The sequence below is a fragment of the Oryctolagus cuniculus genome, chromosome 18 (genome assembly GCF_051225735.1).
Source record: "Oryctolagus cuniculus isolate XC-2025 breed Fujian yellow rabbit chromosome 18, ASM5122573v1, whole genome shotgun sequence".
Taxonomy (NCBI): Eukaryota; Metazoa; Chordata; class Mammalia; order Lagomorpha; family Leporidae; genus Oryctolagus; species Oryctolagus cuniculus.
Genome location: NC_142884.1, coordinates 5,150,970 through 5,172,025, shown reverse-complemented (window position 1 = coordinate 5,172,025; position 21,056 = coordinate 5,150,970). Strand labels below are relative to the sequence as shown.

The 21,056-nt window shown below is 46.9% G+C and overlaps 3 protein-coding genes across 5 annotated transcripts in view; 2 read left to right on the top strand and 1 right to left on the bottom strand.

The window, feature by feature from the left end:
- ORYCUNV1R1668 (vomeronasal 1 receptor oryCunV1R1668) overlaps window positions 1–637 on the top strand; it is a 48,476-nt gene extending 47,839 nt beyond the window's left edge. For 2 of the 3 annotated variants that reach the window (XR_016224464.1, XR_016224471.1), the window contains one exon: window positions 518–637. The gene's annotated coding sequence lies outside the window, so the exon portion shown is untranslated. The remainder of the gene's footprint in view (window positions 1–517) is intronic. The other variant, XR_016224460.1, reaches the window with a different exon arrangement.
- A 12,224-nt stretch (window positions 638–12,861) lies between these two features.
- LOC108175794 (large ribosomal subunit protein eL21) lies at window positions 12,862–13,417 on the bottom strand. Its single transcript, XM_089319856.1, is given in 1 exon segment — window positions 12,862–13,417. A coding segment is annotated over 1 exon segment (483 nt). The 5' UTR covers window positions 13,387–13,417; the 3' UTR covers window positions 12,862–12,903.
- A 3,935-nt stretch (window positions 13,418–17,352) lies between these two features.
- On the top strand, window positions 17,353–18,315 carry ORYCUNV1R1576 (vomeronasal 1 receptor oryCunV1R1576). The gene has a single exon (NM_001167263.1). The coding sequence runs from the start codon at window positions 17,353–17,355 to the stop codon at window positions 18,313–18,315; it is 963 nt and encodes a 320-aa protein (NP_001160735.1).
- Window positions 18,316–21,056: the final 2,741 nt, after the last annotated feature.

The window sequence follows — 21,056 nt, the reverse complement described above, 5'->3', positions numbered from 1 at the left end:
ATTTGATGGTTCACTTGGGACCAAAAAAAAAGTTAAAAAAAAAAAAAGCACAGCAAAGACAAAAAAGTCCTCCTTTTTATGTCATGGAAACTGGTTTCCTCTTTCTAGAGTCCTTTCCATTTCAGTGTTGTTCTGATTCTGTAGACAGAATTTGAGATAATGTTTTTGAACCACACCCCACGAACCCTGGTTTCACTATCTATAGAATCACGTCATCTGCAAACAGGGATAATTTCACTTCCTCCTTTCCAATTTATATCCCTTTGATTTCTTTTTCTTGCCTAATGGCTCTGGCCAAAAGTGCAGAACTATACTGAATAGCAATGGTGGAAATGGACAACATCCTTGTCTGGTTCCAGATCTTAGTGGAAATGCTTCCAACTCTTCCCCCATTCAATATAGAATCATAGTTCTTAAACCTCTCTGGGATCTAAAAGCCATTTGCCTCCCCCATGCACAAATACAATGCAATGAAATACACCTGACTTGGCATTCCTAATCACAACCCTCCTTCCAGTGTCCAGACAAACAGCCCAGTTCCCTACCTTACGTGTGGATTTGGCTCTCAGTGGAATGTGAAATGTCTTGCCTTTTTCCTCAGTTCTTCTCCATCGGAACACCTCTCTTAAGTTTCAGGTAAGAAGAAGGAGGGCTAGTCTGCTGAGTACTGAAGGGAGTAACAGGGGGGATCTGGGTCACCTGCCCCAGATGTAATCTGGAAGCCCAGCTTGTAGACCATGCAGTTTGATTTGAGGGGCCTCCCTTTATGAGCTCTGTCTCTTCCTCTCCCTGTAACCATAACTCCAAAATAAATCTTTTTGAAAATAGTATTAGTACTAAAATATATATATTTAAGACACAACGTAACACTGCAATGCAGGTTTACAGTGTGCAGGGGTCAAATAAGGTAACCTACATTTCCCTCTCTGTTGTTCCTGCAGTCATCCCACTGTGCTGCCCACTAAGAGCTCACTCCTGCCACCTGCAATTTGGGCCCTGTCATCAAAGCTCTCTCAGCATTTTTAACTGTGTGAAAAGGACAGATTCCAGAGGATGATTTGGGGTTCTTTACAACACACCATGGAGACGAACACGCATGATAGAAAATCAGAGCTATTGCCTCCAAGTTTGATGTATTCTCTTCCATTTATCATTGTCTTCCATTTATCATCTGTGCCTGTGTTATATCTTACAATATAAAGACACCTGGGCACACCCTGATTACCTGGTTCTTGTTTCTTGTTTTCGAAATAGCAGGATGAGGAGCTCACCTGTGACCAGAGCACAGTGAAATGCAAACCCGAGCAAGAGGTCACAGTGTTTCAGCCCCTCCCAACTGTGGCAGCTGATAGGCAGCAAAGATGAGAGCCTTCATCCCCCAAGGCAAGCTATGAGCAAAGAGAACCTAAAAAGGCACAACTCGCACTATAGGTGGTGATGTATACACATCACTAAGTCAGTCACCCCAAGATATGCTTTCATTGTATGCAGAAAACTATCCCTCTTGGAGGAAGCGGGCAGAGTCCTAGACTGTCGCTCCCCGTCTTCGTGGAGGAACGACACAGGACACTGCGCTGTTCTTTTGTCTGCTCGGCCCTCCCCGGGTTTGCTGCTGGTTCTTCCCAGGTTGGCTGCCGTCCCTTCCACCTCCATGGAAGGGCGGTTCCCCCTGGCCGCTTTCCCCATTTCTGCGGGGAAGCGGCACACCACCGGCTGGCTCTCTCAGGGGCTGCACAGGTGTTCCTTCAGATAAATGTTCCCCTTAGATGTTCCTGGTGCATGTTGTCTCTCTCCTCCTTTATAGTCCTCTTCCACCAATCCCAACTCTGCTACCCACACGCTGAGTACGCTGCTCTCCAATCAGGAGCAGGTCCTGCTGCTTATTGGTTGAACTGGAGGCAGCTGCGTAGAAGCTGTTTCCTCCTCTCCCAGCGCCATATTGTGGGAGAGCAGATGCATAGAATAAGTCTTAATTCCAGTAACTTTGTCTAGTCCCAGTTGCTCCCAGTTGCTCCCCACAGATCCCCCTTTCTTTTTATTTTTGGCATTGATACGCGCCTGTCTTCGGTGCCCCGCGGCACACACTCTGCTCTGCTTGCTAGAGTTGCCCACAGGTGCTTACAAGCCTACCAATCAGGCAAACCGAGTCCGGGTCCTCTCTTCGCCATGTTGTGAGGAGGTTTTTAGGCGCTGATGCGTGCCTGTGTTCGGTGCCCTGCAGCGCATGCTCTGCTAGAACTGCCTGCAGGTGCTTACAAGCCCTACCAATCAGGCAAACCGAATCCAAGCCTTCTCATTGCCGTATTGTGGGGAGACTTATTGGTGTTGATAACGTGCCTATCTTCGGTGACCTGCAGCTCATACTCTGGTCGAGCTGCCTGCTGGTGCTTATCGCCTTACTAATCAGGCAGACCGAATCCAAGACTTCTCATTGCGGTATTGTGGGGAGACTTATTGATGTTAATTCGTGCCTGTCTTTGGTGACCTGCGGCACATAAGCTGCTAGCCGCCCGCAGGTGCTCACCACCTCCCTAATCAGGCAGACCGAATCCAAGCTCTCTCATTGCCATGTTGAGGGGAGGCCTTATTTTTCTCTATTTCTCTATCTCCGGGCATTCCTATCTCTCCCATTTTAATTCTATCTGCCAGCATTCCTATTTCTCTCATTTTACTTCTAAACTTCTGTTTCTCTTATCCCTGCGGCTTCCCAGCGCCTACCCCGAGGCTGCTTCTCGGCGGCTTCCCAGCTCTGAGCCGCTTCAGCCCACGCTTCTCTCATCTGCGCGGCTTCCCGGCTTCGCGCGCCCGCACCACGGCCTCGCACTAGCCCAGCGTTCCCTATCTACTTGTGCCCCGCACGCTCTCTCTGCGCGCAGCAGCCTCCGCGAGTCACACAGCCCCAGCTCACGTTTCCGCCACTGGTATTCAATCTAAGTTCCCCGGGCTAACCTGGCGAATTCAACCCAGCTCACGTTTCCGCCCCACGGTTTGGCTTCCCGTCTTTTGCTCCCCAGGCTAATCTGACGGATTCCAACCTGGCGGCCCATGTCTCTGCCTCTGGTTCCAGATTTTCGCCTTTTGCCCCCCGGGCTGACTTAAAGAATTCCAAGCTGGCTTACGTTTCCACCTCGGCCTGCCCCCCGCGGCTTCAATTTCCCTAACATTTTTCTCTACCCGGTATGTTTCCCTAAGTTTTCTTCCAACAATATTCCTCCCTCATTTCTCCTGGCTTCTCCCCACAGTCCGTATCCGAGTCTGTTTGTTCTAGCTTTCATTTTCACTTTCGACCTTAGAGATTTCTCCCAGCTTCCCCCCGTAGTCTGTATCCGAGCCTATGCCTAGGCTTTCAATAGCTTCTTCCGGCACCTTTTCCATCCGGCTTTCCCCTAGGCTCTTTGCTAATCTCTCTCTCCGGTAATTTCCCACTTCTTCCCGTTTTTTCCCTCCTAGGTTTTCCTATCCCTCCTAGCTTTCCAATCCGAGTCACGGCACCATTATGTCACTCCCCGTCTTCATGGAGGAATGACACAGGACCCTGCGCTGCTCTTTTGTCTGCTCGGCCCTCCCCGGGTTTGCTGCTGGTTCTTCCCGGGTTGGCTGCCGTCCCTTCCACCTCTGTGGAAGGGCGGTTCCCCCTGGCCACTTTCCCCACTTCTGCGGGGAAGCGGCACACCGCCAGCCGGCTCTCTCGGGGGCTGCACAGGTGTTCCTTCAGATAGATGTTCCCCTTAGATGTTCCTGGTGCATGTTGTCTCTCTCCTCCTTTATAGTCCTCTTCCACCAATCCCAACTCTGCTACCCACACGCCGAGTACGCTGCTCTCCTCCAATCAGGAGCAGGTCCTGCTGCTTATTGGTTGAACTGGAGGCAGCTGTGTAGAAGCTGTTTCCTCCTCTCCCAGCGCCATATTGTGGGAGAGCAGATGCATAGAATAAGTCTTAATTCCAGTAACTTAGTCTAGTCCCAGTTGCTCCCAGTTGCTCCCCACACTAGACCAGGTGACTGAAGCTAATGTCAGCTGTCCCAGCACAAATCAGTGGCAGGTGCTGATGCACATCCCCTTGCTGTGATACTGTGGACCAAAAGCAGGTAAAGCTTAATCTGAATCGAATCGTGGAAGATGTAGGTTCTATACAAGCTTTGAAACACACCTCTCCCAGGTTCTGTAGTCTCAAAATATATTTTTAAGATGTATTTATTTGAAAGAGTTACACAGAGAGAGAAGGAGAGGCAGAGAGAGACAGAGAGAGGTCTTCCATCTACTGTTTCACTCCCCGTTGGCCACAATGGCTGGAGCTGGGCCAATCTGAAGCCAGGAGCCAGGAGCTTCTTCCAGGTCTCCCACATCTCCCACATGGGTGCAGGGGCCTAAGGTCTTGGGGCATCTTCAACGGTTTTCCCAGGCCATAGCAGAGAGCTGGATCGGAAGTGGAGCAGCTGGGACTCGAACTGGCTTCCCTATGAGATGCAGGCACTGCAGGCAGTGGCTTTACCCACTATGCCACAGCAATGGACCCTTGAACAGAGAATATTGAGTCTGTCTGTAGCGTCCCAGGGAGCAGGTCTCTTCTGATTCCCTTACAGAGTTTCTGAGTTATCCTTGGTGAGGAATCCCATCTTGTTCCAGTGTGCATTTCTGCACAGATCTGTGGAGCACACAGATGGAGCCTGAACACTACACAATCATCATCTACACTGATATCCAGGACCTGACCTCAGCCCTGATAGGAGTCAGGTATCCCCGCTTTCCCATGGTCATCCATCAGGAAGGGACCATTTTCAACATCACAGGTCATCAACTCATGGTGAGAATGTTCATGGAAAAGAGAAAAGAGAAAAGAAAAGAAAGGAAAGGAAAAGAAAAGAGAAATGAAAAGAAAGAGAAAAACCCAGGAGGAAGAGAAGGTTCTGGAATATAGGAGAGAAGTATTTGAAAGAGCTCACCTGACAGTCACAGAAGAAAAGGGAAAACTCGTCCTTTAAAGTGCACTCAGAATGCAGGAATGTGAGATGCGGAGATGTGATGTTTGCAATGGCAAAATGCCAGGCCCAAGAGGAAGAAAAGAGGGCGCAGCCTCTGACCTGGGCCACAGGGACCTGACATGCGGCCCTTTCTTCTGTCTCCAGTTCTCTCTGCCAAGATGCCCTCCACCTGTCCCGCTGCCTTTCATGGTGTCAGCACACCCACAGGCAGAAGGATTCTGAAGGGGAACAAAGGCCACCCTCCCTGTGCCTTGGCGCTGTAGAGATTCAGGAACAGGTGCTCCTACACCGAGAACAAAATTGTAGTTCCTCCTCTCCTGCCTGCAGGTGCCGGCCTCTACCACAAACAGTGTCTGCCCCCGCAGTGGGGATCTGGACGGTGCTGACCCACTCCCAGCCACCCATGCAGGTGGGAGTCGGTGCCCCGAGAACCCTCGTGCGTGACCCTGAGTAGGACACGGGCACTGCAGGAGGACAGCACCGAGGCTCCCAGCCAGGTCAGTGCAGTAGAGGCTGTGGGAGAAGCCGCGGGTGAGCGCGTCTCTCAGACCTGGCCCTGTGATCCTGCTGGGCAGTCTTGGTCCAGAACCACTTGGCTAATGGCTGCCTCTCAAGCCTCGCCTGCACACAAGTGCTGCGGGCCCTGTTCTAGGATGTTGGGATCCTGCAGGCTTGGCGGGGCCCTGTCAGTGCCCGCATGGGGTCGCCTATGCCCATTACCAGCAGCACTGAGCTTGAGAAAGCAGGAGCGACACACCTGAGCCCCTGAGACCCAACTCTCTTCACACACAAACACACACACACACACACACACACAGAGAGATTCTTTTCAAGCATTCTCTTTGTGTTTTCCATACATTGTGAAACGTTTTAAAAATGCGACTAACTGTAATGCTGGATATTTCTGGGGTCCAGTGAGACTTTTCAATACCTTACCATGTACTTGGATCACATCAGGAAACCCATGCTCCTGTCCCTCTGCCACAGCTCTATGGTGGAGTCTTGGATGGCTTCTCTTCTATCTGCGTAGGTGCCTGTGACCTGAACTCATGGCCACGCTCTAGGTAGCACTAGGTCTTGAGGGCTTCTCTGTGTGATTTTAAAACTCTGATAGCCATCCTGAAAACTGCATTATTGCTGACCCGGTCATAGTTACAGGACACAGAAGGCGGCAGCAGTGTCTGAATCAGCCTGCCGCTGGAAGGCAGCGTGTGCACGTGCATGAACGCAGTGCTTACTGAGCGCATATGTGAACTCACAAGTGTGAGAGCTCTGTGCTGGGAACCACACATCCCTAACATGAGGTATGCTCACAACACCTGGGAGTTGGGAACTGAGTGTCCCATAATTCCCATGGGGCTGCAGGTGGTGAGACCAGCCCTGCTACTTCTGTTCCTCAATTCCCAGTTTAAAAAAAAAAAAGTGGGTGGGAGGGATACAGAGAGGCCTTTCCTTGTTGTGTTTGTATTCACTTTTTTGCATCTGGTAGAGCAAGTGGCAGATCTTAAGTGCTAGGGAACAGGGTGCTGGTAGGAATGGCTCTGGAAGCACAGATATTTAATGAGAAAGAGAATTAACACACCAAGCTGTGGGCATTAATGAGATTGCCTCTTCCATCCATGAACAAGGGATGTCCTTCATCAATGTCTGTGTGTCTGGAACTCGGTTTCCAGACAAGCAGATCTGGATTCTGACAGCCAGAGAACAATCCAGAATCATTTCTAGATTTATCCCTCCTTTACTCCTGGGGGTGGTGATGTGCACAACAGCCACTGGCCCATGACGGCAGTAGGGCCACAAAAGGAATCCACCTTCATATCCTTGGTGGCAGTGGGACACACACTCAGAGACTCTGCCCATTCACATCTGCAGCCACAAACAGCCACAAGCAGCGGCATCTAACGATGGCCCCAGTTGTTTATAAGGGCTTACGCGGACAAACGTGGCTCATTGCCAAGCAGTATCAAAGCAGAGTTGTGGGCAACTAGCCAATCAGGTGGGCCTGTTGGTTACCATGACACCAGTTGCCATAGAGGCACAGAGACATGGGAGCACAGATATGGCAAAAAGGTGTGTGGAGGCCGGCGCCACGGCTCACTAGGCTAATCCTCCGCCTAGCGGCGCCGGCACACCGGGTTCTAGTCCCGGTCGGGGCGCCGGATTCTGTCCCGGTTGCCCCTCTTCCAGGCCAGCCCTCTGCTGTGGCCAGGGAGTGCAGTGGAGGATGGCCCAGGTGCTTGGGCCCTGCACCCCATGGGAGACCAGGAAAAGCACCTGGCTCCTGGCTCCTGCCATCGGATCAGCGCGGTGCGCCGGCCGCAGCGCGCCGGCCGCGGCGGCCATTGGAGGGTGAACCAACGGCAAAGGAAGACCTTTCTCTCTGTCTCTCTCTCTCACTGTCCACTCTGCCTGTCAAAAATAAAAAAAAAAATAAAAAAAATAAAAAAAAAAAAAAGGTGTGTGGAACCCATTGAACTCCACCCTCAGCCTCTTCTTCTCAACAATGTGTTACAGTTTTTATTGCACAGATCTTTTTCTAAAAAACATTTATTTATTTAATTGAAAGGCAATGACAGAGAGGCAGAGAGAGAGAGAGGTCTTCCATCCACTGCTTCACTCCCAAATGAGTACAACAGCCAGAGCTGTGCCAATCTGAAGCCAGGATCCAGGAGTTTCTTCCAGGTCTCCCACATGGGTGCAGGGGCCCAGGGCCTGGACCATCTTCTACTGCTTTCCCAGGCCATAGCAGAGAGCTGCATCAGAAATGGAGCAGCCGGGACTTATTCAAACTGGCACCCATATGGGATGCCAGCACTGCAGGCGGGGACTTTACTCGCTATGCCACGGGTAGACATCTTTCACTTCATTAATTTTATTATTCAAATAAATAAATTGCTTTTAAAAATAGTTTTTGGTGGATCATTTCATCTGAAAACTGTGACAGTTTGACTTCTTCCTTCCCTGTTGGAATGCCATTTCTTTCTCTTAATTGCTAGAACTCCCAGAAGTGTTGAATATAAGTGGTAAATGTGGGCATCCTTGTCTTCTTACAGATCTTAGAAAACTTAGTTTTTCCTCATTCAGTATGATGTTAGCGGTTGCCTTATTAGATAAGGCCTTCTTTATGTTGAAGTATATTCCTTCTATACTTATTTGTTCAGGGTTATCAGGAAGCAGTGGTACATTTTATCAGATGTCTTTTCTGCACCTATTGAGATGTTCCTATAATTTGTGTCCTTCCTGGTGACTGTTGACGTCATGTATCAGGTTCATGGATGTTGAACCGACCTTAATGGCTGAAGAGAATCCCACTTCACCATAGTGAACAATCTTCTCATGATCCTGTTGGATGTGACTTCCTAGAACTTTCTTGAGGCGTTTTGCACTATGCACATGAAGAAGAGAGATGGCCTGTAGCCTTCTACCTTTGTTGTGCTTCTGTCTAGTTTTAGTATCAAGGTAATTCTGGACTCATAGAATGAGTTTGGAACAATGCCATCCTCTGCCATTTTTTGAAATAATTAAAGAATTAGTGTTAATATTTCTTGAAGTGTTTGGTAGAGGTTATCTGGTCTGATGATAGACTTTTTGTTACTGATTCAGTCATGCCGCTCATTAGTCTAGATTTTTTTAAAAGATTTGAAAAAGTTACACAGAGAAGGAGAAGCAGAAGCAGCCTTGGGATGGAGGGGGAGGTGTCTTCCATCCGCTGGTTCACCCCCCAATTGGCTGCAATGGCCAGAACTGCGCTGATCTGAAGCCAGGAGCCTGGAGTTTCCACCAGGTCTCCCATGCCGGTGCAGGGGCCCAAGGACTTGGACCATCTTCTGCTGCTTTCCCAGGGCATAGCAGACAGCTGGATCAGAAGTGGAGCAGCTGGGACTGAACCGGTGCCCATATGGGATGCCAGCACTGCAGGCGGCGGCCTAACCCAATAGGCCACTGCACCGGCCCCAGTATTTGATTTCTTATTCAATATTGGTAAGTTCTATGTGGCTAAGAATTGGCCCATCTCTCCTAGGTTATCAAACTTGTTCCCATGTAATCATGACAGTCATCTGTAGCAATCCTTCTCTGAAGACAGCGAGAGGGAGAGAGAGAGGGCCTTCCGCCCCTGGGTCACGCCCCGGGCGGCTCCCTGACTGGAGTCTATGGGGCATCGTCTTCAGCACGGTCCGGTTTCCGAGCGGGGAGAAACCAGGGCTCGCGGCATTCGCAGCTCCCCGGCTCTGAAGTACTTTCACCCCGAGCCTACGGAAAATCAGCCGGCTCAGGAACCAGTGAGACGCCTCCCGAGCAGAGAACTCGGCAGGCGGCGTCCACCATGCCACGCAGACGAACATTTCCCAGAGGCCCCCAGAGCTCTGTTAGGGCTGCGCGGAGTTGCATGCTGGGAAAAAGCGCGCGGATTGGGGCGTTGTGGACTCCCTTTCCCAGAGGCCTATGGGGAGTGTGCCGCGTGGCATGCCGGGAGCGTGATTCCTTCTCGCTGGTCCCTCCTGGGCACCAAACGGAGTTCCCCTCTGCCGGGCTCCAGCCCTGTCCTCTCGGGGAAATAGGGTTGGCTGGGCCCTGAGGGGAAGTGTTTGCTCCCCCAGAAAGAAGCCAGCTCAGGGTGCTGCTGGCACGACCACGAGGGAGGGAGCGGGAGTCCCGAACCAAACCTGGGCCTGGGGCCCTGCTGTGTCCTGGTGGCTAGGGGGGTCAGGGTGTGGTGTGGTGTGGTGTGGTGTGGTGTAGTGTGGTGTGTGTGGTTCCGCCACCGCTGCTTTCCCAGGCGCGCAGGTTTTGGGTTTTGTGTGTGTGTGTGTGTTTTTATAATTTTGACAGAGTTACACAATGAGAGAGAGACGAAGAGAAAGGTCTTCATTCCGTTGGTTCAGCCCCCAAATGCCCACCATGGCCAGAGCTAAGCTAATCTGAAGCCAGGAGCCAGGTGCCTCTTCCTGGTCTCCCATGTGTGTGCAGAGGCCCAAGTACTTGGGCCATCCTCCACTGCCTTCCTGGGCCACAGCAGAGAGGTAAACTGGAAGAGGAGCAACCAGAACAAGAACCCGGTGCCCATATGGGATGCCAGCGCCACAGGCAGAGGTTTAACCAAGTGAGCCATGGTGCCAGCCCTGGTTTGTTTTGTTTTGTTTTGCTTTTTTCTTTACATGTCAAAGGTATCAGTTTTATGGGACTCTTTAAGAGTGCGAACTTTAAAAGTCCAGGATTCCCACCCCCCATAATCAATAAACTGAAATTTGTTGTTTTAACTAGATTTTCTTCAGTGTTACTGCCTCACATTTTCTCAGTGAATTTATGTGAACTGTGAGAAGCAATAGGGATTCATATCAAGTATTACTTCTTGATCTCGAACAAGAATAGGCAGTTTTTCCTTTGATGGATCAGGTGGTAAATGTTTCAAGCTTTGCACACCACCCAGGGTTACACATCCTTTTTTTTCTTTTTGTTCTTAATACTTTCTATAACATTTTCAGAAAAGTTACAATATGGAGAATGCCCAGATATTAGTTTGAGACACGTGTGACAATTAGTGAACCAGTGTTAATGAAATCCACTCCTTGTGCTGTTTCCCTTAGTTTTTAACCAGTTATCATGGTGTGCCCCAGGGTCCTCTCCAGGATACATTAGTTTGCTGACAAGTCTCTTTAGATTCCTCTTGGCTTGGCAGTTCTTCAGGCTCTCCTTGTTTTCAGTGATCTTGTGACAGTTGGAGAGGTGAAATATTTTGTTGGAGGACCCTCTGTACGAATGTGTCTGATATTTTTCTTGGGACCAGATTGGGTCTATAAGGTTTGGGTGACCACAATCTGAGGTGAATTACCATGTTTATCACAGGATACCAAGGATAGGTACTGTCATGGAGTATGACTTTTGAGATTGACTTTGATCAGCTCACTGAAGTAATATTTCTCAGTCGTCTGCACTCTAAAATTGCACCTGTTTCTGCCTTTCCATGTGGTATTGTTGGGTTAGAAGGAACTGCCCCAGCTCACACTTAAGAGTTGGGAACTGCCTTCTGTCCTCCTCCTTTCTTGTTGTGCATTTTTGTTTATTGGTGCAGTGGGGAAGAAGCCTCTGGGACATCCATGTCCCATATCACACTGCCTGGGCTGGAGTCCTGGCTCTGCTCCTGGTTCCAGATTCCTACTGATTCTCGCCTTGGGAAGCTCAGGTGATGCCTCGGGTAGGTGGGTCCCTGCTACCCACATGGGAGACCCAGATGGAGTTCCTGACTTCAGCCTGTCCTAGCCCTAGCATTTCGGGAATGAGTATTTCTCTCTGCCTTTCAAATAAGTAAATAAATATTTTTTTGTTTAAGAAACTCTTGGGGGAAGGGCACTGTGGCAGAGTGGGTGAAGCCACCGCCTGTGGCACCAGCATCCCATATGGGCACCAGTTCAAGTTCTGGCTGCTCCATTTCCAATCCAGCTCCCTGCTAATGTGCTGATGTGCCTGGGAAAGCAGCAGAAGATGCCCCAAGTCCTTGGGCCCCTGCACCCATGTGGGAGACCCACAGGAATCTCCTGGCTTTAGACAGGCCCAGCTCCAGCCATCACGGCCATTTGGGGAGTGAACCAGCTGATGGAAGGTCTCTCTTTCTCTCTCTCACTCTCTCTGAATCTAAAAGCCATTTGCCTCCCCGATGCATAAATACAACACAATGAATACACCTGTCTTGGCATTCCTAATCACAACCGTGCTTCCAGTGTCCAAACAGCCCAGTTCCCTACCTTACGTGTGGATTTGGCTCTCAGTGGAATGTGAAATGTCTTGCCTTTTTCCTCAGTTCTTCTCCATCGGAACACCTCTCTTAAGTTTCAGGTATGAAGAAGGAGGGCTAGTCTGCTGAGTACTGAAGGGAGTAACAGTGGGGATCTGGGTCACCTGCCCCAGATGTAATCTGGAAGCCCAGCTTGTAGACCATGCAGTTTGATTTGAGGGGCCTCCCTTGATGAGCTCAGAGATGGGTGTGCCCTGCTCTCATTGGCCGAAAAGGTTCCTCCACATTCCACTCACTAGAGCCTCAGCTGGCTTTGCATAAGAAATGTTCACGGAGTTGTGGCTGTGTTCGGTACTTACAAGGAAATTAGATTTTATGAAATGCACTCCAGAACAACTGTGCAAGTGCCTGTTTCATTCCACGTTCCCATTGTTGGCATGAGAGCAGCAGCTCTTCCCTGACACTGGAACAGCTGGATTTCACTCGAAATAAAGGTGTAGGTCACCCTTGCCCTTGAGTAGAGCTGACACATGTGTAAGTCAGCCTTGCCTACAATTACAGCCAGCACACATGCAAGTCAGTTTTGCCTACACTTACAGCTGATCACACATGTTAAGGCAGCCCTACCTGGATTGTAACTGATCGTATGTTTTTTTTTTAATCAATGTGAAACCAGCCATGAACTAAAAATTATTTATTGTAAATATAGCTTTCCAGTACTGATTTGCATTCTTTAAATCTTTAATAGGAAAGTTGTAAACATCCACCTAGATACAGAATTTCTGCTTTTTTAGATCATTTATTTATTTGAAAGAGTTACACAGAGAGAGAAGGAGGGGCGTGGGGAGGAAGGGATCTTCCATCTGCTGGTTTACTCCCCAATTGGCCACGATGGCCAGAGCTGTGCTGATCTGAAGCCAGGAACTAGGAGCCTCCTCTGGGTCTCCCACAGAAATACAGAGGCCCAAGGACCTGGGCCATCCTCCACTGCCCTCCCAGGCCACAGCAGAGAGCTGGATTGGAAGTGCAGCAGCTGGATGCTGGTGTTGCATGGGAGGCTTCCTACTATGCTATAGAGCCAGCCCCTCTGAGAACTTTTTAAGGAGTGTTTATGTGCATGGATTTCAAAGTGTTTTTACCAAAATAAATTTTTTTAATCAATTAGGTCTTATTTATTTATCTTACATTTATCATGCCATGAATTCATAAGGAATGGGTTCCAGCAACTCAGGCTCCTTTCCATTGGTTCTGACAAAGTGGGCTTCTCTGGGTGGAGCAGGCTGATGCTTTAGTTGAACCCAGGTACCCTTCTCTTTGGCTTCCTTCTTCTTCTGATCATTTTCCTTCACACGTTTCAAGAAGCTATCTCGGCTCTTAGAGTGCTTAATGTGTTCAATACGCACATTTATTCTCTTGGCAAGAATCTTGCCCTTCACTTGTTTGTTTACAACAATGCCAACAGCATGCTGAGTAACATTGTAGACTCTTCCAGTTTTTCAATAGTAACATTTATGGGGCATTCCTTTTTGAACAGTACCCATTCCCTTGATGTCCACAATGTCACCTTTCTTGTAAATGCACATGTATGTGGCCAAAGGAACAACTCCATGTTTTCTGAAAGGCCTGGAGAACATGTACCGGGTACCTCGCCTCTTTCCCTTTGTGTTCGTCATCTTGGCAAATTACTGGAAGATGGCGGCTCCGGCCCAAAATAAATTTATCTTTTAATTCAATTGCCCATGAACATTTTAGAGTACATCTGTATGTATTCCATGAAATTTACTGCATTGAAGAAATTGAACAGGCAGTTTTGGGCTGTTGTTAAAATACATATAATATATCTATGAAATAGACTCACCGTGTAGAGCTATTTCAGGTTCATTGATCAGCAGTTCAAGAGATTTCCCATACACCCTTGCATAGGCATAGCCTTCTCCATGGTCAAATTCTCATTTCAGAGAATACCTTTGGAAGAGGCAAAAACAAGATATGTGACATGTTTCCTAGAAAACCCATAATGGTTATGTTAAGTTTGCTTTAAATGTTCATTACTTAAATTGTGTAAGAAAATAGCCTTACCATAATCATAGGCTACTGGTGTTTTCAGGATTCATACAATTACTGTCTTTCTTGCTTGCATCAAGTGTCCACAGTTTGATGAAACCTTCTGTTCTGGTGATTATCACCCAAACACACCTTCTACACAGGACTAGAAGATTCCTGTAGACTCTTCCTGCTCTTTATTACACACATAAAGAGAGTATAGACCCTTCTCTAGCTATTCATGGAGAACAGAGGTAACCATTCCATACTGTAGAATTTGGTGAGTGGTATTAGCTTTTCTTGTAAAATCAAATGTAAGCCAGGATCTACCTCTTAAACATCTGACCCCATACTTTGATTTCTCAGTGCCTCTTTTGTATCTTCTCGCTTCTATTGATATTATTTCTGTTGGTAATTCCTATCCTGAGTGGAAGCCATACTGTTAAATTTATTTTCCTACAACATTTCTAAATCAGCTGGCATTGAATTGTGTATGAGATGAAATTCTGTAACTCAGCTGTACAAATAAATCCATTGGTTTCTAATTAAATTGTTAGCATCACATTCTTCCTTTAGCTTGTATATCTTCAAAAACCCTGCTCACTTACTCTGTCTCATCTTGTTTCTCAGCTCCCAAGTTACAGAGTAGCTCAATGGTCTACAGATTAGGAAGCTGCACTTTTTTTTATAAAAATGACTTCTGATGGAACGAGAAATGCAGTGAGACTCCCATCCTTTGCTGCCAGTCCCTCGTGTGTCAGATCTCCACTGTCCCTTCTTACCCCATTGGACTGTTGCATTGACTGTCTAAAAAGCCTTTTCAAACACATCAAAGTTGCCTTTGGAGAAGCTAACTAGGAACTTCTACTGGTTGCAGTAATAATTTTTTTTACATGCAGAGTGAACAGTGAGAGAGAGAGAAAGGTCTTCCTTTTGCCTTTGGTTCACCCTCCAATGGCCACTGCAGCAGGGTGCTGCAGCTGGTGCACCTCGCTGATCTGATGGCAGGAGCCAGGTGCTTATCCTGGTCTCCCATGGGGTGCAGGGCCCAAGCACTTGGGCCATCTGCCACTGCACTGCTGGGCCATAGCAGAGAGCTGGCCTGGAAGAGGGGAAACCGGGACAGAATCCGGAGTCCCGACTGGGACAAGAACCTGGCGCCGCTAGGCAGAGGATTAGCCTATTGAGCCGCGGCGCCAGCCATTGCAGTAATAATTGCCAACTGGAAAAAACTTTCATAATCAGTCTCCAGTCCCAACTCTACACTCTAATTGCTGCTCCAAGTGGATAATAATTAATGTTCTGTCTGTGGGGAGGTGAGGTCATGGAATCACACACCCATATCTCAGGATCTGACAGCCTTCCCTCTGCACTTGTACTGACTGCTGTGACCCTCTCACTGAGCGCATCGTGATGCCACTGGGAAGAAGCTGGATGAGTTCTATTTCGATTTGAGAGGCAGAGTCATGAAGCAGAGTATGTCAGAGGAAAGGAGGACCTTCCTGGGTGTCTATGTATTAACCGTGTCCAAAGTCAAGGCCTCACAGGGAGGAAGAATAATTCCTGAGGTATGAGCTGAGCTACGAAAGAATTAATTGGAATTCTAGGTAATTCCTAAAGCAATTTGGTATAATAATCAATGGCAGTGACTGTTGGCATTTGATATAAGTGATAATGAAATCTGACTTTAAGGTACTTCAGGACTGTTCCAAGAACTTTTTGGAGTACATTTGTAGTTCCGAGATCAATCTGCTACTGAACCAGCTTTACAGAATCATGGTACAAATTTTAGGATGCCTAGTGGTGAGCCTGTAATACCTCCATGTATATAAATAAAGATGGGATTAATCAACATGGATCACATTTTCCTGTGTACTGAATGACAGTTGTTGGGAATGTGTTCTCTAACTTTGGTGTATGATACCACTAATGAAGACAGTGATTATGTTTATACTGAAGACATCTGTGGTCTTTGGATTATGGTTGATTATTTCCCCTCTTTAAGTTGGGGAAATGGCATTTAAATAAAATAAATTGTATAACTATGGGTTTCACAAAGCTATGTTATGCAATATTGTTTCCCATCCCATAATTTATGGAATGGTCTGGACTAATAGTTCCTATCATAGGTGTCCTTGTATTTGTATTTTTGGCATGAAAGCAGGTTAAACTTTCCCTCTTCCTGTGGAGGCCTTCTTCCTTTCATTACTCCAACCAGATGTGGGGCAGGCTCCTGGGGTCTGCATGGCTCTCAGTGCACCTCCACTGGTGAAAATCTCTCATCTTCCAGTCCTCATTGATTTTGGCCTATTTGCTGATCTGCAGACATAAATAGGGACTTGTTAACAACCAATAGCATCAAATAAAGTATTCCGTGATCCAAAATAAGATAACAAGTTATGAAAACAAAAACAAATGTGTGAGGATACTTCAGAGAAGTGAGTGGGAAGTGGAATTAAAAGGTAAGTTTATTTTAGTCCAAAACATTTTTTTAAAATTCATGCATATGAAGGGTTCTTCAAAAAGATCATGGAGATGCATATTATGGAAAACATGATGCATGGATTTTGAAATCTCTGCGCTATAATAAGCTTATCTTTTAATTAAAATTTTCCAAGGACTTTTTTAAAGTTCCCTCATTATCTAGGCTCTTTGGGGATCACAGCTAACCAGCTTATCACACGTGTGGTGGTTCATGTCTTCAGTGCCAGTCCAGGCAGTTTCAAGTCCTCACCTGTTCAAGTCCCCCAGCCTGTTTATGAATTCACACAAAACACTGACCTTCTCCTTCTCCGAGTTCCCTGCTTCTTTATAATATAAGCAATAGCAGGGAGTGCCTCACATGTTTGTGGAAAGCAAAGACGGTGCCAGTGTGTGCTCTTCACTGCAGTGATTCACACACTGTAAGTCTTGTCTGCATGTTACACCCTAAACTCTTGGAAATCTCTTTTTTTTTCTTACTTAAGGAAGATAAACTTCATGCATCTCATATATACAAATTTAGAAAAATAGTGATTCTTCCCACACTTCCCCCCCCCAGACAATACTCCTACCCTTCTTCCTCCTCCTTCTCCCATTCCTATTATTATTTTTCACAAGATCTATTGTAAGTTAACTTTAAATTCATAAAATTAACCCTACTCTAAGTGGAGAGTTCAACAAATAGTATGAAGAAAAAACAAAAAAAGCAAACAAGCAAAAAAGCATTGTTCCTCAACAGTCAAGACAAGGGCTGTTCAAAATCATCACATCACAGAGTGTCAACTTCACACCTATAGATTACCTTTTAGGTACTCTATTAGTTACCATAGATGAGAGAGAACATAAGGTATTTATTTTTGGAGGACCGGCTTATTTTCCTAAGTGCAATGGTTTCCAGTTGTATCTATTTTATTGTGAAAGAGAGTACTTCAATTTGGGGGGCGGGGGCAGATCTCTTAATAAAAGAAGAAGAGCTCTCAGTATTTCTCAGTGGCGGAATCACAGTTCCTGGAGAAGCTTGGGGTTCAGCTGGTGCTGTAAATGCATCTCACTCTTGGTCTTCTCATGCAGGTACCTGGTGTGAAAATACATGTCAGTCACCAGGAGCTAGCAGAATGGCTTCCTGGGAGGTGGCCACAGGAACGCTCTTCTTAGCTCAGGTCATATGTGGAATTCTGGGGAACTTCTCTCTTCTTTCCCATCATGTCTTCCATTCCTTGACTGGATTCAAGGCAAGATGCACAGATTTGATTCTGAGGCACCTCCTTGTAGCCAACTGCTTGGTCATTCTCTCCTGTGGAGTGCCAGAGGCAGTGACAGCTTTAAGGGGGAAATTTCTCCCCAGCGATGCTGAGTGCAGCCTTCTTTTCTATGTACAAAGAGTGTCCAGGGCCGTGTCCATCGAAAGCACCTGCTTCTTGAGTATCTTCCAGGCCATCACCATCAGCCCCAGGAACTCTAGGTGGGCAGAGCTTAAAGTCAAAGCTCCCAGGTACATAGGCCTCTCCTCCATGCTGTGCTGGATCCTGAACATGTTCATAAACACCATTTCCCCCATCTATGTGACAAGTAAGTGGATCAACACAAGCATCACAAAGAGAAAAGACTATGGGTACTGTAACGCTGTCTTCCAAGACACCTTCACAGGCTCGCTCTTCTTGGCACTACTATTGTTGCCTGATGCTGTGTCCTTGGGGCTCATGCTCCTGGCCAGCAGCTCCATGGTGTTCAGCCTGCACAGACACAAGCAGCAGGTGCAGCACATTCATGGTCCCAGGAATGCTTCCCCCAGGACTTCCCCTGAATCCAGAGCTACTCGGAGCATCCTTGCTCTGGTGAGCACATTTGTATTTTTTTACACGGTCTCCTCCACTTTCCAAGTGTATTTGGCTCTTCTTTGTAAGCCCAGTCGATTGACAGTGAACATCTCTGCATTATTTGCTGGCTGTTTCCCAACTCTTAGCCCCTATCTTCTCATGAGCTGTGACTCCAGGGTACCCAGGCTCTGCTTTGCCTGGATAAGCAATACAAAATCCCCCAACATTATCAGAAACATGTACCTTGTATTTGCTTTATAATACTCACTTCTTGTACAATAGTATAGGCACAGTTATTTGGTAGCCATATTACAAGACCCTATACGCATGCTTACACACATGTGTGAATGTATATAGGGTGTAATACACACTATTAGATTACATTTGTTATCAAGCAATCATAGTAGGATAATATATACTTAGAAATATAAAAATATTAGTCACAATAATAAACTGCTTTAAATCTACAGCCTATTTTACTTGACATTTATACAGTCATTAATTAATTAAGTCACATGAAATTGATTTTTCATTTTTCTACTTTAAGCCTTATATTTTAGGTGCATATATTTATAACTGATTAAGTATAGTCAAACAATGTTTAACAGGAATAGTCAGTCTGCTTGTTTTAAAATAACACTGCATATGACCGGCGCCGCGGCTCACTAGGCTAATCCTCCACCTAGCGGCGCCGGCACACCGGGTTCTAGTCCCGGTTGGGGCACCGGATTCTGTCCCGGTTGCCCCTCTTCCAGGCCAGCCCTCTGCTGTGGCCAGGGAGTGCAGTGGAGGATGGCCCAGGTGCTTGGGCCCTGCACCCCATGGGAGACCAGGAAAAGCACCTGGCTCCTGGCTCCTGCCATCGGATCAGCGCGGTGCGCCGGCCGCAGCGCGCCGGCCGCGGCGGCCATTGGAGGGTGAACCAACGGCAAAGGAAGACCTTTCTCTCTGTCTCTCTCTCTCACTGTCCACTCTGCCTGTCAAAAAAAAAAAATAATAACGCTGCATATATTTGAGATTGGATTTATCTAATTACCATGTGCACCTCTTGACATTTGTTCACTATTCTTATTCTTTCTGCCTTAACTTTTTCTTTTTTAAAGATTTATTTACCTATTTGAAAGGCAGAGTTACAGAGAGAGAGAGATCTTCCATGCACTCCCAATGGCTGCAACAGCTAGGGCTGGACCATTCCACAGCCAGGAGGTTGGAACTCCATCCAGGTCTCCCACATGGGTGCAGGGGCCCAAGCATTTGGACCATCTTCTGCTGCTTTCCCAAGCACCTTACTCAGGAACTGGATAGGAAGTGCAGCAGCTGGGATTCAAACCAGTGCTCACATGGGATTTCAGCATTGAAGGTGGTGGCATAACCCTACTGAGCCACAATGCTGGCCCTGACATAGGTCCTTGAATGCAAGTTAAAATGGACAGTTTGGGGCCAACGCTGTGGCATAGCAGAGAAAGCTGCTTTCTGCAGTGCTGGCATCCCATCTGGGCACCGGATCAAGTCCTGGCTGCTCCACTTCCAATCCAGCTCTCTGCTATGGCCTGGGAAAGCAGAGGAAGATGGCTCAAGTTCTTGGGTCCCTGCCACCCACATGGGAATACCCGGAGGAATCTCCTGGCTCCTGGCTTCAAATTGGTGCAGCTCCAGACATTACAGCCATCAGAGGAGTGAACAAGTGAATGAAGACCTCTCTCTCTCTCTCTCTGCATCTCCTTCTCTGAGTAACATGACGTTCAAATAAATAAATAAATCTTTTTAAAAATGAATAAAAAAACAAAATGGTCAGTTTTCTCTCTGAACTAAATGAGATTATGAACTTACGATATTATGTTTATTATTTTCCTAAATATGCTTCTGACTGTTGGAAATTTGATCATAAAGGCATCCCTCTATTTTGTTAACTCTTTGTATTTTATTATTGTCACCACAGTTTTACTTATATTTCAGGATGGCTCATAAAAGGAATTATCACTATTTACATGTAATAGTAATTTTAATGACTTACTCTATAGAATAAACAAGCACCATCTTCATAACATAGTGTTTTAAAAAATTAGGAATGGATATGCTATATACCTTTTCTAATTAAAGAAAAAGGTTTCAAGATGGCTTTGTGACATAGCAGATACAGCTGCCAACTGCAACATCAGCATTCCACATGGGTGCCAGTTCAGCTCCCAGCTGCTCCACTTCTGATCCACACCCTGCTAGTGGCCTCAGAAAAGCAGTGTAAAATGGCCCAAGGATTTGGCTTTTAGCTTTGGCCTGGCCCAGCCCTGATTGTTGTGGCCATCGGGGGAGTAAACCAGAGGATGGAAGTTAAGTAATTTTCCAAAGAATGTTGGGATGCATCACCATGGAGCACCATGTGATATCTGAATTGCATAGAAAGGGGGCTGCATGTCAACATGATGCAGAATACTCTATCTGGAGAGCAAACTGGCATTGGGCAAGGGATAATTGATGAGAATACTTAATTAGCTTTATTCTAGTATCTTACAAATGAATGTGCTGTGAATTATCTATGGTGTTTCAGTATTGCAATATATCCAAAAAAGGATTGGTGATGATTATTTCTTGGGATGTTTTCATGTAAGGAAGAAGGAACATGAAAGGAGGACTTCAGATGTAAAGTATGTTGGCCCAAGTGCTGCACCCACGTAGGAGACCAGGGAGAAGCTCCTGGCCTCCTGGCTTTGGCCTGCCCCAGCCCTAGCCATTGCAGCCATTTAGGGAATGAACCAGCAGATGGAAGATTCCCTTTCTCTCTCTCTCTCTCCCTCTCCCACTCTCTCTTTCTCACTGTAACTCTGCCTTTCAAATAAATAAATAAATCCTTTTTTTAAAAAAAAAGGCTCTTCAAAGCATATAAAATAAGGAAATCATTATTTGAAAAGCATACCAACAGACCCTGGGGACGTGATAGGAGCCATGTTTATCTCCATCCCTGAGTGTTGGATACCAAAGAACAACCTCTCCTACCAGACTCACCA